Raw genomic sequence first — 13,890 nt, forward strand, 5'->3', positions numbered from 1 at the left:
AGCCCGCTATATAAGGTCTGGGAGAAGCCACCGAGAGGGGATGGATTGAATCAGAGCAAACACCCCTGTAACCCTAGTTTCACATATTGTAATCTTGGCGATTCGCCCTTGATAGTAATGTTTGTCGGCTGTCTAATTTTGGCTGACCGGTTTGTTGATTCGTCGGTGTCCTCCTTCCTGAAACCCAAGCCCATCATCATGGGCATTGACGAAGTTAACCATTTGTCAGTTGGAACAGCTCACTTTTTATAGGTTATCCATATGTCTACTTTCTAGACCCAAGAGTGGTCTTATCTTCTTCCGGGGTTGCAACGGGCGTTTACAGATTTTGGATGCAACCGTTTAGAGATGGTTGCTCGGGCTATCTACAACCATGATGGCTTGCTGCTTTCTAGAAGACTACACGATGCTTAAGTACACTTTATTGTAAGTTCTTTGGTTGATCTTTATGTACACCATATGTGATCCAATGAGCTATAAAAAAGTATTGGACTTATAAATAATGTAATTAATGGCTCTATGCATCGTTTCGATGCATAGGCCAGGGCTTTGCTTCCCATTTCTAAAAAAAAATATTACCAATCATTCAAGTAGCCTCTACGTTGTAACCTTCACGTAGTATTGTGAATTTTTTTGGCACTTGGTTACATGGTATTGATATCAAGCTTAGAATTTCGTTAGGGTGAAAGTGCTTTCCATGTAAAAATGACAAGGTATTTAATGGTAAGATTTTTTCTCTTATGCAAGTCATATATAGGTGTACCAGTTTCCGCCATTTAAGATTGTTTCTATGGAGAATAGCGACCTATTTATGAAGATGTCTACACGGTTAGATGAGATGGTGAGGGATATTTTTATCCCACATTGTTGGAAGTATGATTATCACCTTTTCCTTTTTTCTCGTTTTTTTTGGATTTGTGCAGCTGTGTGCATCCTGTCCATCCAGAAGCGATGTTGCCCGGAGGTGATGTTTTTATCTGAGACACACCTTGATGATTATCCGGCTGAGTGTCTAAAAAGGAGGTTAAAGATGGATTTCAAAATTGTTAATCCGAGTGATGGTAGAAGTGGTGGTCTGATTATGTTTTATAAGAAGGAAGTTAAGGTGGAATTGATCTTCTCAGCTCCAAAATACATTGATGTTCGTGTGGTTGAAGGGGTAGATAAAATCTGGAGGCTTACTGGTATATACGGTGAACCCCGATGGGAGGACAAGTATAAAACATGGGATAAATTACGTGAGCTGCATCACGATTCTAATCTCCCGTGGGTAGTGTTGGGTGATTTTAATGAGATTCTGTTCAATGAGGAGAAGGAAGGAGGGAACCCACGTCCCTATAGGTATATGCAAGCATTTCGTGATGCATTACAAGATTGTTCTCTTGAAGATTTGGGGTACTCTGGTGACTGCTATACCTGGCGTCGGGGAAGAATCAGACAACGTCTTGACAGGGCGGTGGCTAACGGTGCGTGGATCACCATGCATCCAGGTGCAATACTCCAGAACCTGGAGTTCATTAAATCGGATCACCGCCCAATTCTGCTTGATACAGATTACAAAGAGTTTTACCCCCCTGTAAACCCTGGACCTAAACGCTTCGAAGCGAAGTGGATTCAAGAAACAGACTTTAGACATGAGGTGGTGCGCGCGTGGGAAGCGGCGTCGACCACTGATGAAGGAGGGGTTTTGGGCCGATTGGGGCGCATGCATGAAGCTTTGCATATTTGGGATAGTCAAATTCTTCGGAAGCCGAAACGGCGGCTAAGGAAAGCTCAGAGGGATCTTGAAAAAGCAATGAGTGGCCCGATCAATGCTGAAAATGAGGAGAAAGCAAAAGAGATGTCTAATCTGATTGAAATTCTGCTTGAACAGGATGAGATTTTCTGGGCGCAAAGATCCAGAGTTAATTGGCTCCAACTCGGTGACCGGAATACATCTTATTTCCATAACTTTGCATCGGCTCGGCGGAAAAAAAATACAATAACTAAATTAAAGGACTCTGAGGGTGATTGGATTCAAGGTACAGAGCAGCTGAAACCGTTAATCCTCAATTATTTTACTAATCTCTTTACTTCGGAAGTCCAGGTGATTGATCAAAATCTGCTAGAGAAAATACAACCAAGAGTTGATGCTCCGATGAATGAATCTCTACTGGCTCCATTTTCAGCTGATGATGTAAAGAAGGCTGCGTTCAGCATTGGGGACCTGAAAGCCCCGGGACCTGATGGCCTTCATGCGGTGTTCTACAAAAAATTCTGGGATATATGTGGGGCTGAAATTACTCAAGAAGTCTTGCAAGCTTTGAATACTGGTGTTATTCCGGCGGGGTGGAACGACACTACTATTGTTCTTATTCCTAAAGTTGATGAACCGGAGAATATCACCCAGTTCCGCCCTATCAGTTTATGCAATGTTATCTACAAAATTATTTCTAAGATGTTGGCTCACAGGCTAAAGGGTATTCTTCCGGATGTTATCTCTCCAATGCAAAGTGCTTTTGTTCCCGGGAGGCTTATAACAGATAACGTTCTGGTGGCATATGAATGTGTTCATGCTATTAAAAATAAAAGAAGTGGGTTGACAGGGTCCTGTGCGGTCAAATTGGACATGCATAAGGCGTACGACAGAGTTGAATGGATATTTCTGGAGAGCATGATGAGGAGGTTGGGTTTTGCTGAAAGATGGATTGGACTAATGATGGCTTGTGTTACATCTGTTAAATATCAAGTTAGATTCAACTCTGAAGAAACTGATACTTTTATTCCTACTAGGGGCCTCAGACAAGGAGACCCCCTTTCACCATATTTGTTCCTGCTGTGTGCGGAGGGCTTATCTATCCTTTTGTTGTATGAAGAAGAAGTTGGTGGCCTCGATGGGCTAAGGGTGTGCAGAAATGCACCGTCAGTCTCACATCTCCTTTTTGCTGATGATTCCCTTATTCTCATGAAAGCTGACACGGATAATGCAACTTCCTTGCAACAAGTGCTGGATACGTATTGTGCAAACTCAGGACAATTGGTGAGTTTAGCTAAGTCAAGCATTTATTTCTCGCCTAATACTAATGTCTTGATGAGAGCGGAGATTTGCCAGATTTTACATATTGATACTGAAGCTATTTCTGATAAGTACCTGGGCCTCCCAGCCTTGGTAGGGGCTGATAAGAGTGACTGTTTTGAGCACTTCATTGAGAGAATTATTCAGAGAATTAATGGCTGGAAAGAAAAGATGCTCTCTATAGGTGGGAAAGAAATTTTACTGAAGGCAGTGGCTCAAGCAATCTCAGTTTACGCCATGTCTGTGTTCCTGTTGCCAAAAGGAATTTGCAAGAGAATGATGGATGCGATTTCTCAGTTCTGGTGGGGGGACGATGAAAATACTAAACATATGCATTGGCTAGCATGGTGGAAACTATGCTATCCAAAGAAGGAAGGTGGTATGGGGTTTCGAGATTTTCATTCTTTTAATCTAGCTATGCTATCTAAGCAAGTTTGGAGGCTTATTGTGAACCCGGAATCTCTCTGTGCAAGGGTCCTCAGGGCGAAATACTATCCCAATGGTGACATCCTGAGTGCTGGGCCTAAGGCGGGTTCATCGTATACCTGGCAGAGTATTGTTGCAAGCATTGCGACGTTTAAAAGAGGTTATCTTTGGCGTGTTGGTAATGGAGAAAGCATAAAAATCTGGTCTGATCCATGGATCCCTTCTAGCCCGGATAGGAAGGTGATATCCCCTCGAAATAATGTGATCTACACAAAAGTAAGTGAACTGATTAGTCCGGTTACAGGGCAATGGGATGCACAGCTACTCCATGAACTTTTTAATCAGGTGGATGTTGCAAGAATTCTTCGAATCCCTCTCAATGATCAAGGGTTCGAAGATTTTATTGCGTGGGGAATGACTAGTCATGGTCGATATACGGTGCGGTCTGGTTACTATCTTCAGTGGAAACACCAATTTGGCCATAGGGCGGCTCAATTGTCCTTGCCTGGAAGATCTGCTATGAACCCAGTTTGGAAAAATCTTTGGCGGCTCAAATTGCCAGGGAAAATAAAAATATTCATTTGGAGATCGCTGCATGGTATTGTCCCTATCAAGTGCATCCTCGCTAACAGGCATGTTGGAACCAGTGGTGAATGTCCAGTGTGCAATTTACACGCAGAAGATTTGAGGCATCTTCTTTTTACTTGTCCAGTTGCTATTGATATGTGGCAGACAATGGGAATACATGAAATAATAGAGGATGCTTTGGATGAAGACAGAGAGGGGTCGGCTCTGTTGGAAAATATTATAAACCGTGCTGATAATTCCTTGCAAGGATTTCAGTCCGTTAATCGCAAAGAAGTTGTGTTGACAGCCTGTTGGTATTTGTGGTGGATGCGACGTCGGCGTACAAATGGGGAGTCGGTACCTCCTCTTCATAAGTGCAAATTCTCAATTCTGAGTATTGTTGCCAATGCAGCCAAGGCATACGGGAAGAAACAAAGTAATATAGGCGATAGATGGACTAGACCAGAGAATAGACAAACTAAGCTGAATGTGGATGCTTCTTACCACAATGACTCCAAGATGGGAGCAGTTGGAGCGGTCCTTCGTGACTTTCAAGGCCAGTTCGTGGCGGCTTCGACTAAGGTTCTAGCAAATGTTGAATCAGTAACTATGGCGGAGGCACATGCAATGAAGGAAGGATTATCACTTGCAGTCACCCTGGGGTGTAACAATGTCATTGCGGAGTCTGACTCGATTGATGTTATTCAGGCCTGTACTGGTGCAGATTCTTGGTGGAGTGAATCATCGGCGATTTTTGCAGATTGTGTTGACATGGCTGTGTCCATTGGGAGGGTTAATTTTAGTCATATTTCGAGAGATGCTAATCAAGTAGCGCATACTTTAGCTAGGGAGAGCTTTTTACATAATCTTTCTTGTACCTGGGTCGATGAACCCCCTAGCTTCCTCCTGGACAAACTCCTGGCCGATGTAACACTCATTTGATTCTGAAGCAGCAAGTTCTTGACGCACTCTTTTCCTTCCAGGGTACCGAAGGGGACTGGAAGGTTTTTAATGAGGCGGCTTGCTAGCTTAATATATTGATTATTTCAAAAAAAAAAAGTCACTAACCTAGAGGGGGTGAGGGTGAGGGTGAATAGGTTCTATAAATTTTTCCTTGACTTGTTTGCAATTTGAGGCTATGCGGATAAATAATGTGGCCTAATGTAAACTAAGTGGAGCACCCTATATGTCAAAATACATATATCAAGAACTTCAAACTCGATGGTTATCGCAAATTAAATAAGTGAAAAGAAATAACGGAAGCATGCCAAGACGATGATTTATCCCTATGTTCACTTCCTTGAGGGGAAGCTAGTCACCGTGGGAGAGGTGCGGTTACCACGAAGGACACCGAACGCCACGAAGACTCACCTTCTTCTCCGTGAGCTCCTTCCACGAAGTAGGGGCCCTTTTCCACTATGTGAAGACCTTAGGGTTGCCTTCGATCTCGTACAAAATTTCTGGCTCGATTACAAGTTGATCGCTCCCGGTGACTGCTACCGCTTAGGAGTCCTCGACCTCCAAGGGTAATTAGATTGGAGAAGGAAACTTGGTACGATGGCTCAAATTGAAAAGTGAATGGTTGAGAGAGAGAGAGAGAGAGAGAGAGAGAGAGAGAGAGAGGATGAAGATATCTTCGAGATGCACAGATCAACTCTCAAATTCGTTGGACGAATCTCACGGGATCAAGAATTTGGTGTGGGAAATTGCAATGGAGTTCTTGAGGCCTTTGAAATAGATCTAGATCAATAGGAATGACAAAGGTAAGGTTCCATGAATTTTGGTTTGCCTTATATGAAAAAACGAGCCGTTATAGGTGGTTTTCGCGCAGGAAAAAGAGTTGGCCGGTAGGACTAGCTCTGGGCCTGGTCATGCCGACCCAATCCACTGGAAACCGCACCAAGGAAAAATAAACTGTACCAGAGGAAAAAAAGAGAGGGTACAACCGGTATAACCGGGTTGTGGGCTGGCTATACCGGCCCACCTATCTAGCCACAGCAGCGAGCGGGCGAGGGCAGGAGCGCGCGGTGGGAGCCACGATTGCGTGGCGTCCGCTGCAACCAAGGCAACAAGTCTGGGAGGAGGTGCGGCGGCCGGTTGGGCCAGCGAGGCAGTAACACTCGCATTCGATGTTGGGAGCAGAGCAGCGAGACATGAATCGAGAGCAGGAGTGGCGTGCGGCAGATGCGCCACGCAGCGCGTGGGCCAGCGAGGCGGCATGCAGCGTGGCTAGGGAAAAGGAGCGGGCGAGCATGGAGAAGCTAGAGCATTGCCTGACGCAGCTGCGCGATGCAGAGAGAGGAGGCCCGGTGGGCTGCCCCCGGTTCGACCGGCCACCAGCCTGGTTTGATCGGGCCAACTTAGTGGAACGCACAAGGAGAAGTTGGACGGGCCGGCTCGTCTGACCGGCCAGGAGGCCAGTTTGACTAGCCTATTTCGCTGTATTTTTTTTTCTTTTCTCCTCTTCTTCTTTCTTTCTTTCTTTCTTTTGGCAATAAAACCGAGCACACTTGGGGACATCGTTTGGAAGCAAATTATTGGAGAAAGCAAGAGTGAATATTTTTGTGGTGAACAAAAAATGGTAGAAACAAAATGGCAAATGCCAAGCAAAAATGAGCCACCTTTGGAGATGCTGAAAAGAGGGGATCAAGTGTGCCAGCGCGGGTGAGGAGCGAGGCGGCGTGCAACGTGGCTAGGGAAAAGGAGCGGGCGAGCGGAGCTGCAGTGTGCGGCGCGTGGAGAAGCTAGCGCGTAGCTTGGCGTGGCTGCGCGATGCGGAGAGAGAGGAGGCGCGGTGGGCTGCCCCCGGTTAGACCGGCCTCCGGCCCGGTTTGACCGGGCCAACTTACTGCTACGCGGAAGTAGAAGCTGGATGGGCCGGCCGGTCTGACCGGCCTATTTCACCTTTTTTTTATATTCTCCTCTTCTTCCTTCCTTCCTTCTTTCTTTTGGCAGTAAAACCGATCACACTTCGGGACATCTTTTGGAAGCAAACTTTTTGGAAAAAGCAAGAGCGAAATATTTTTGTGGCGAACAAAAAGTGGCAGAAACAAAATGGCAAACGCCGAGCAAAAAACGAGCATCGCTTGGAGATGCGGAAAAGAGGGGATCAAAGGCAGCATATGGTGGCGAAGATAAAATTGATGAAAGATGCCAAACGAATGGGATGGAAGAGAAAGGTGATTTGAGCCAAACAACCAAATAACGACTCCGACCCCTCTTAATAGTGTGGGGTCCTATACTAAAGAAAAACCGAAAAGAGGAGACTACCTTGTCGCGCTTTTCTGAGCTCTGTCTTCGAGCGTTGTTTCGAACTCCGTCCCGAGCTCTTCCTCTCTCTTTTCATATCGTGACCCGACACCATAAGAGGGTGAGAGAATTAGCCGCATTCCGCTTGACCTTGATAACAACGCTCATACTTCATTCAAGCCGGAACACCTCACTTGATTGCATGCTCTAGGTCTTGGTCACCAATAGCTCAACTCATGAGGCTTGGAGGATTGTGACACCGACTTCGAGCCAAACCTTCGCTCTTAACATTAACTATCTTGAATCCAATAAATGTACTTGAAGTAAAACCTATGGAGTATTCCTTCAAATAAGAACTCAATGAAAATATTAGTCCATAGAAATTATCATCAATTACCAAAAACAAACATAGGGGCAAAATATCCTACAAAGCTCTTCTGAACTGTATGATACAATCTTTCAGAGTAATAAAACATCCTTTATCGAAAAAAATAGAAATGCACAGGAGCTTCTAGCAAGCTACTCAGAATCCTTTAGGCAATTATATGTTTTTAGATCAGATAACATATTAAAAAGGATCGGTTTCTTTGATTGTTCCGGGCTGACAGCTAAGTTTGTTCTCTAAAACGATAAATTATCGTTGGGTTCCTCATCACCCAATCAAAATTTCATGCAAGCTGGGATATATAACAACCGGCAGCTCATGAGATTGTCAAAGTCTCTGTGTTTTGATCGCTCAGTCGATCTTGCAATTGTGATCGATGATGTACTCACAAGATAATGCAGCGGTTGTTCTACTTATAATATGGAACTGTTGCTGGAGTGTCCGTGCTAGGCGGCTTTGTAACACGCAAAGTCAACCTCTTATTGCGCGCCAGGGAAGACGAAACTAAGAAGGCGTGCATCCAATGATCGACCTCCATATACATAAGACAATGTCGGATCTATACATGTTGATATAAGAAAAGGCAACTTCCAGGCTGTAGCTAATCCCCGTTCCTCTATGGTACTTAAACTACTGCACTTGCTACCGTCTGGGGTAGGATTAAAATCAGGCAGCCATGCATGGTTATGACGATCCATAGATGATCGAACAAGGAGGGCTGCCGTGGTCACTAACGATGACGGTTGACTCTAACTGCAACAACGACTGCATGCATGTGGATAGCGGGGACAATCGGGTGCTGCTGCCGGCTGGATTACACCGTTGTCTACCGGAGGACGGTGAACAAGAATAAGGACTAATTGTGTTTGAATTTGAGCTCATGTCATGTTTATTTTATTTTATGTTATGTTTAATTACTATGTTGGAGTTTATTCAATTTGCAGTTTAAGTTGCAATGGTATTTGAGTTTGATTTGGAGTTATGTTGAATTTGAATCTATTTTTATAATGGTGTAAAAGCTAGGGATTGTTGTTGGACTTCACAGCTGTTTTTAATGGCTGAAGGATTGAGGCCGACCCATATAAGTACTTTTGGCCTTTAGGGCCTTAGGGGTAGGGCTTGTGCGAGTATATAGCATAGAACTACCACTTTCTATGCAAAATTTTGGAAAACTATCACTTTTCGTTTCAATCGCATAGAACTACCACATTTGGTTGAGGACTTGAGGTTGTCTGAGATAACACTGATCCTGAATTGGACACGAATTGATAGCCGTTCCGACAATGCTGGTCCACTGATAGGCATGACGTGGCACCCTGGAATCGTCTTCCGTTAACGACGTGCTCGCCCCACAACATTTTCGGACAGAAGAACCACGCCCCCACCCACCCGTTACGCCTAGGGTTCAGTTACCGCCCGTGCCCTTCCCCTCTTCCTTGTTCCCTCCCGGTGATGGCGGCGGTGAAGTCGGCGGTTGCAGCCTTCTCTTCGACGGGCGTAAGTGGCGGTGCATTTTTGTCCGAGGGCCGTGGTGGGAGGATGTGCGACCTGACCATGGCTGGTATGGATTCAAGTTCGCGCAAGTCGCGGGCAGCGCTCGATCTCTCAGGCGCTAATACCCTCGCCGATGAAGAGTAGCCACCGTCGAATCCTGATGGCCAACTGAACCCTAGGCGTAACGGCACGCGTGGGTTAAAGCGTGGAGAAGTGGTGGGGGCCGCACGCCGTTAATGGCCCGTTAATGGAAGACGACTCCAGGGCGACATGTCATGCCTGCCAGTGGGCCAATGTAGTCGGAATGGCTATCAATACGTGTTCAATTCAGGATCAGTGCTATCTGAGGCAACCTCCATCAAATGTGGTAGTTCTAGGCGATTGGAACAAAAATTTATAGTTTTCCAAAATTTTGCATATAAAGTGGTAGTTCTATGCTATATACTCGGCTTGTGCTGAATATGTTCTAAACCTGAGGGAAAAACTGTAAATGTGACATGCTTGCTACTCTCAAAATGGATATCTCACTAATGTACTTTTGATAGCGTAAAGAATTAATGAAGCTAAATTTTTTGGCACCAGTTTATTAAATTTAAGTTCATGTCACTACTACAAAAAAACAGCTACCTATGGCGCACCTAATTTTGCTGTGCACCACGGTTAGCGCGCCACTGCTAATAGTTACCCGTGGAACACCATTTTGTGCGCCAATGCCTAGTGTACATAGTGTAGTGCGCCACTGGTGTTTTTTTTCATTTTTTGAAACCTAGATCTAGATCTAGATGTGATGGAAGTCTTTTGATTAGCCCCCCGCGCCGTTGACTATTTTTTCCATCAATTCCTCATCGTCGTTGGGTGGTACGGAATCCATGACAAGGGCAGAGCCTCGGTCAAGGACGGACAACAAGGGGGGAGAAGGTCGCCGATGTCCAAGGCAGGGTCAGAGCATGTAGCCGGCTGATACGTCCAAAACGTATCTACTTTCCCGAACACTTTTGCTATTGTTTTGCCTCTAATTTGTGTATTTTGGATACAACTAACACGGACTAACGCTGTTTTCAGCAGAATTGCCTCGGTGTCTCATTTTTGTGTAGAAACTCAACTTTCAGGAAAATCCCCGGAATTAATGTCAAAGGACCTATTTTCCCAGAAGACTCACGGAGCCAGAAGGGCAGGCCAGGGGGAGGCCCACGGCCCCCACACCATAGGCCGACGCGGCCTAGGAGGGGGGCGCGCTGCCCTATGGTGAGGCCGCCTCGGCCAGCCTCCGATGCCCCCCTCTGGACTATTTAAGGGTTTCGACCTAAAAATGCACGGGGGTTAGACGAAATCGCCAGAAGACATCCAGAACGCCGCCACCATCGTGAAACTCCGTCTCGGGACCAGAAACTCCGTTCTGGCACTCCGCCGGGACGGGGAGTTGGAGGAGATCATCGCCATCATCACCACCGACGCCCCTCCATCGACCAGCCATGTTTCCCCCATCCATGTGTGAGTAATTCCCCCGCTGTAGGCTGAAGGGGATGGTAGGGATTGGATGAGATTGGTCACGTAATAGCATAAGATTGTTAGGGCATAGTGCCTAGTGTCCGTAATTGGTACTTTGATGATATTGTTGCAACTTGTTATGCTTAATGCTTGTCACTAGGGCCCGAGTGCCATGATCTCAGATCTGAACATGTTATTGTTTCATGATGATATTCATTGTTTTATGATCTTACCTGCAAGTTGTATACACATGTCGCTGTTCGGAACCCGAGGCCCCAAAGTGACAGAAATTGGGACAACCGGAGGGGAAGGCGGTGATGTGAGGATCACATGTATTCACGGAGTGTTAATGCTTTGCTCCGGTGCTCTATTAAAAGGAGTACCTTAATTTCCAGTAGATTCCCTAGAGGCCCGGCTGCCACCGGCTGGTAGGACAAAAGATGTTGCGCAAGTTTCTCATTGCGAGCACGTACGACTAAATATGGAACACATGCCTATGGATTGTTTAGTACTTGGATACCGTTTTATTACTATCTGCAAATGCCCTGCTTTGATTGTTACATGAGTTTCTCTCATCCATGCAACGCCCGTTCATCCATCCCTGTGCCTACAGTATTTTAATCCTGCTGTTTACTATAATCACTACTGATGTCTTTGTTACACCGCTGCTGATATTTCACTACTGCTACTGCTATAAAACTGTTGCCTGATAAACTCTTGCCAGCAAGTCTGTTTCCAGGTGCAGCTGAATTGACAACTCCGCTGTTAAGGCTTACAAATATTCTTTGGCTCCCCTTGTGTCGAATCAATAAATTGGGTTTTACTTCCCTCGAAGACTGTTGCGATCCCCTATACTTGTGGGTCATCAAGACTATTTTCTGGCGCCGTTGCCGGAGAGCATAGCTTTATCTGGAAGTTCACTTGGATTGATATTGTTCGCTGCAAATTCTCCATCATGGGTAAACCTCGCGATACTAAAGTCGTCATATTACCATCCACTACAAGAAAAGGTACAACTCTAAGTACCTCTGCTGCTCTTGATTCACCTTCTGTGATAAGTCAACTTGTTTCACCACCACAAGCTTCACATGCTGGTACTTCTGCTGAATCTGAAAATTCTCATAATTTTAATGATGATTCTGCTGTGCTTGATGATAGTGGTTCGTTAGGATCTTTTCTAGATGCTACAATTGCTAGGTCTAGACAAATTGAAAATACTGAAACTCCTCATGAAAATACTGCTACACCTGTTAATTCACCTGAGTCTGTTGAATACTCTAGTGATGATCCTGATGAGGATTATGTGGAACTTGATGATGATTTTATTGATAAATGCAATGCTACTACTGGTACAAGTAATAATAAAAATCTTCTTGCACAACACACTGTTAGATATAAACTGTCTCCTGATCCTAAATTTGCCACATCTCCTATAAACATTAAGGATAAGGATTATGATTTTTCTCTTGATTTATCTCATATAGCTATTGTTGAGAAAACACCCTTTTGTGGTACTGAAAAAGAAAGTGCTGTAGAACACGTGAATGAGCTTTCAACTTTGAGTAGCTTGTTTTTTGATGATATCAAGAAGCGTACTTATTTTGTTGCTAAAATTTTTCCTTTCTCATTAAAGGATGATGCTAAAATTTGGTATAATAGTTTGCCTCCTGATTCTATTGATAGTCCAAGTGGTTTGCTTGATGTTTTCTTTCGGAAATACTTTCCTGCTAGTGCTCAACATGTTGCTTTGCAGAAAATTTATAGTTTTGACCAGGGAGATGGAGAGAAATTGCCTGAAGCTTGGGCAAGATTTTGCTCTCTTATCAGAGCTCGACCTGGACATGATCTGGAAAAGCATGATTTACTTGATATATTTTATAGTGGAGTAACCATTGAGTCTAGGGCATACCTGGATAGTTGTGCTGGTTGTGTTTTCAGGAAAAGAACTCCAGATGAAGCTGAAGAATTATTGGCTAAAATAGGCCGGAATCATGATGATTGGGCTACACCTGAACCAACTCCGACGCCAATATTGAAGAAGAGGGGTTTGATTAAATTAAATGATGAAGATATGAGGGAAGCCAAGAAATCTCTTAAGGAGAAAGGTATTAAATCTGAAGATGTGAAGAATTTACCTCCCATAGAAGATTTATGCAAGATAACTCCCCCTTCATCCATGATTGAGGTAAACTCTTGTAAGAACAAGTCCTTTACCCCATGTGTGGTTTTGGTAGTTGATGACAATCCCTATGGACTAACGGTTGCATTGAGAATCGATCTTAGGTCAAGTCCATAGCTATGTGTTGGACTCAAGGTTGTAAGATGGAGAAGACGGAGTACAATGATGAAGATGGTGTTGAAGAGAGACAAAGACGGTGTTGAAGGTAAAGAGAGAAGACGACGTAGAAGATGAAGAGAGAAGACGGCGTAGAAGATGAAAAGAGAAGACATCGTTAAAGATGGATGACGACGGTGGTGTGCGTACAAGATGATGAAGACGGTGGCATGGACAATGATGAAGAGGGTGAAGACGGAGCTTGCCGACTCGAGAAGAACGCGGAAGGACTAGGTTTGTGCTCGATAGGATAGTGGGTCGTATCTTCGGAGAGAGCTCAAACCTTGCATGCATTACATCACGTTCTTGGTTCTTCTTGGTTCTTATCCATGAGATAAGTTAGAGCTTGTTTTCATTCTCATGACAAGCTCTAGCTCATTGGAAACGGATTCCGGATGCGTTGCATGTTGCATGTGCAAGGGTGATGATTTTCCCGATATACCATATTGAGAGGTTACACCTCTATGACCATGAGAAAATCATCACTCACTCTTTTGCATGTTTTCACCTTGTGTAGTGGTAGCTCTTGTCGTCCTCTTTCCGGCAAAATTGGTTTCACCTCAATCGGAGTTTCCAAGCTCGAGATATTGCCGTTTTCGTATCGCAGTTTAAAGGAAAAAAGGGAAGGGCGGTAGTACCGGTCAGGTACCGGTTTGGTCTCTGCGAGACAATGCATCTGGTCCGGTATTGACCCGGTACCGACCCGGTAGTACCGCTCGAGCGGTAGTACCGCTTGTGGTACCGCTTTGGGCCGATTTGGGCCGATTTCTGACCGTTTTCTGCGCAGTTCGCGCGCGAGCGGTAGTACCGCTTCGACAAGCGGTAGTACCGCTTTGGGCGCGGATCTGACCATTTTCTCAGCCCCAACAGCTATATTTTGCAGCCCCTATT

The 13,890-nt window shown here is 44.9% G+C and overlaps 1 protein-coding gene across 1 annotated transcript; it reads left to right on the forward strand.

Moving 5' to 3' along the window:
- The first annotated feature begins 2,137 nt into the window (after positions 1 to 2,137).
- Positions 2,138 to 9,320, forward strand: LOC127339703 (uncharacterized). The gene is made up of 3 exons (XM_071827410.1): positions 2,138 to 4,358; positions 4,461 to 4,840; positions 8,955 to 9,320. The coding sequence occupies exons 1-3, from the start codon at positions 2,138 to 2,140 to the stop codon at positions 9,318 to 9,320; spliced, it is 2,967 nt and encodes a 988-aa protein (XP_071683511.1).
- The last annotated feature ends 4,570 nt before the right edge of the window (positions 9,321 to 13,890 follow it).

This window comes from Lolium perenne, chromosome 3, assembly GCF_019359855.2.
Source record: "Lolium perenne isolate Kyuss_39 chromosome 3, Kyuss_2.0, whole genome shotgun sequence".
In the NCBI taxonomy this organism is placed as follows: Eukaryota; Viridiplantae; Streptophyta; class Magnoliopsida; order Poales; family Poaceae; genus Lolium; species Lolium perenne.

Bases quoted from the DNA above. Each gene is read 5' to 3' on its own strand.
- LOC127339703 (XM_071827410.1), top strand. From the start codon at position 2,138: ATGAATGAATCTCTACTGGCTCCATTTTCAGCTGATGATGTAAAGAAG. The intron at 4,359-4,460 runs GTTGGTATTTGT...TTGCCAATGCAG, and splicing joins AGAAGTTGTGTTGACAGCCT to CCAAGGCATACGGGAAGAAA. The intron at 4,841-8,954 runs GTTAATTTTAGT...ACGAATTGATAG, and splicing joins TGGCTGTGTCCATTGGGAGG to CCGTTCCGACAATGCTGGTC.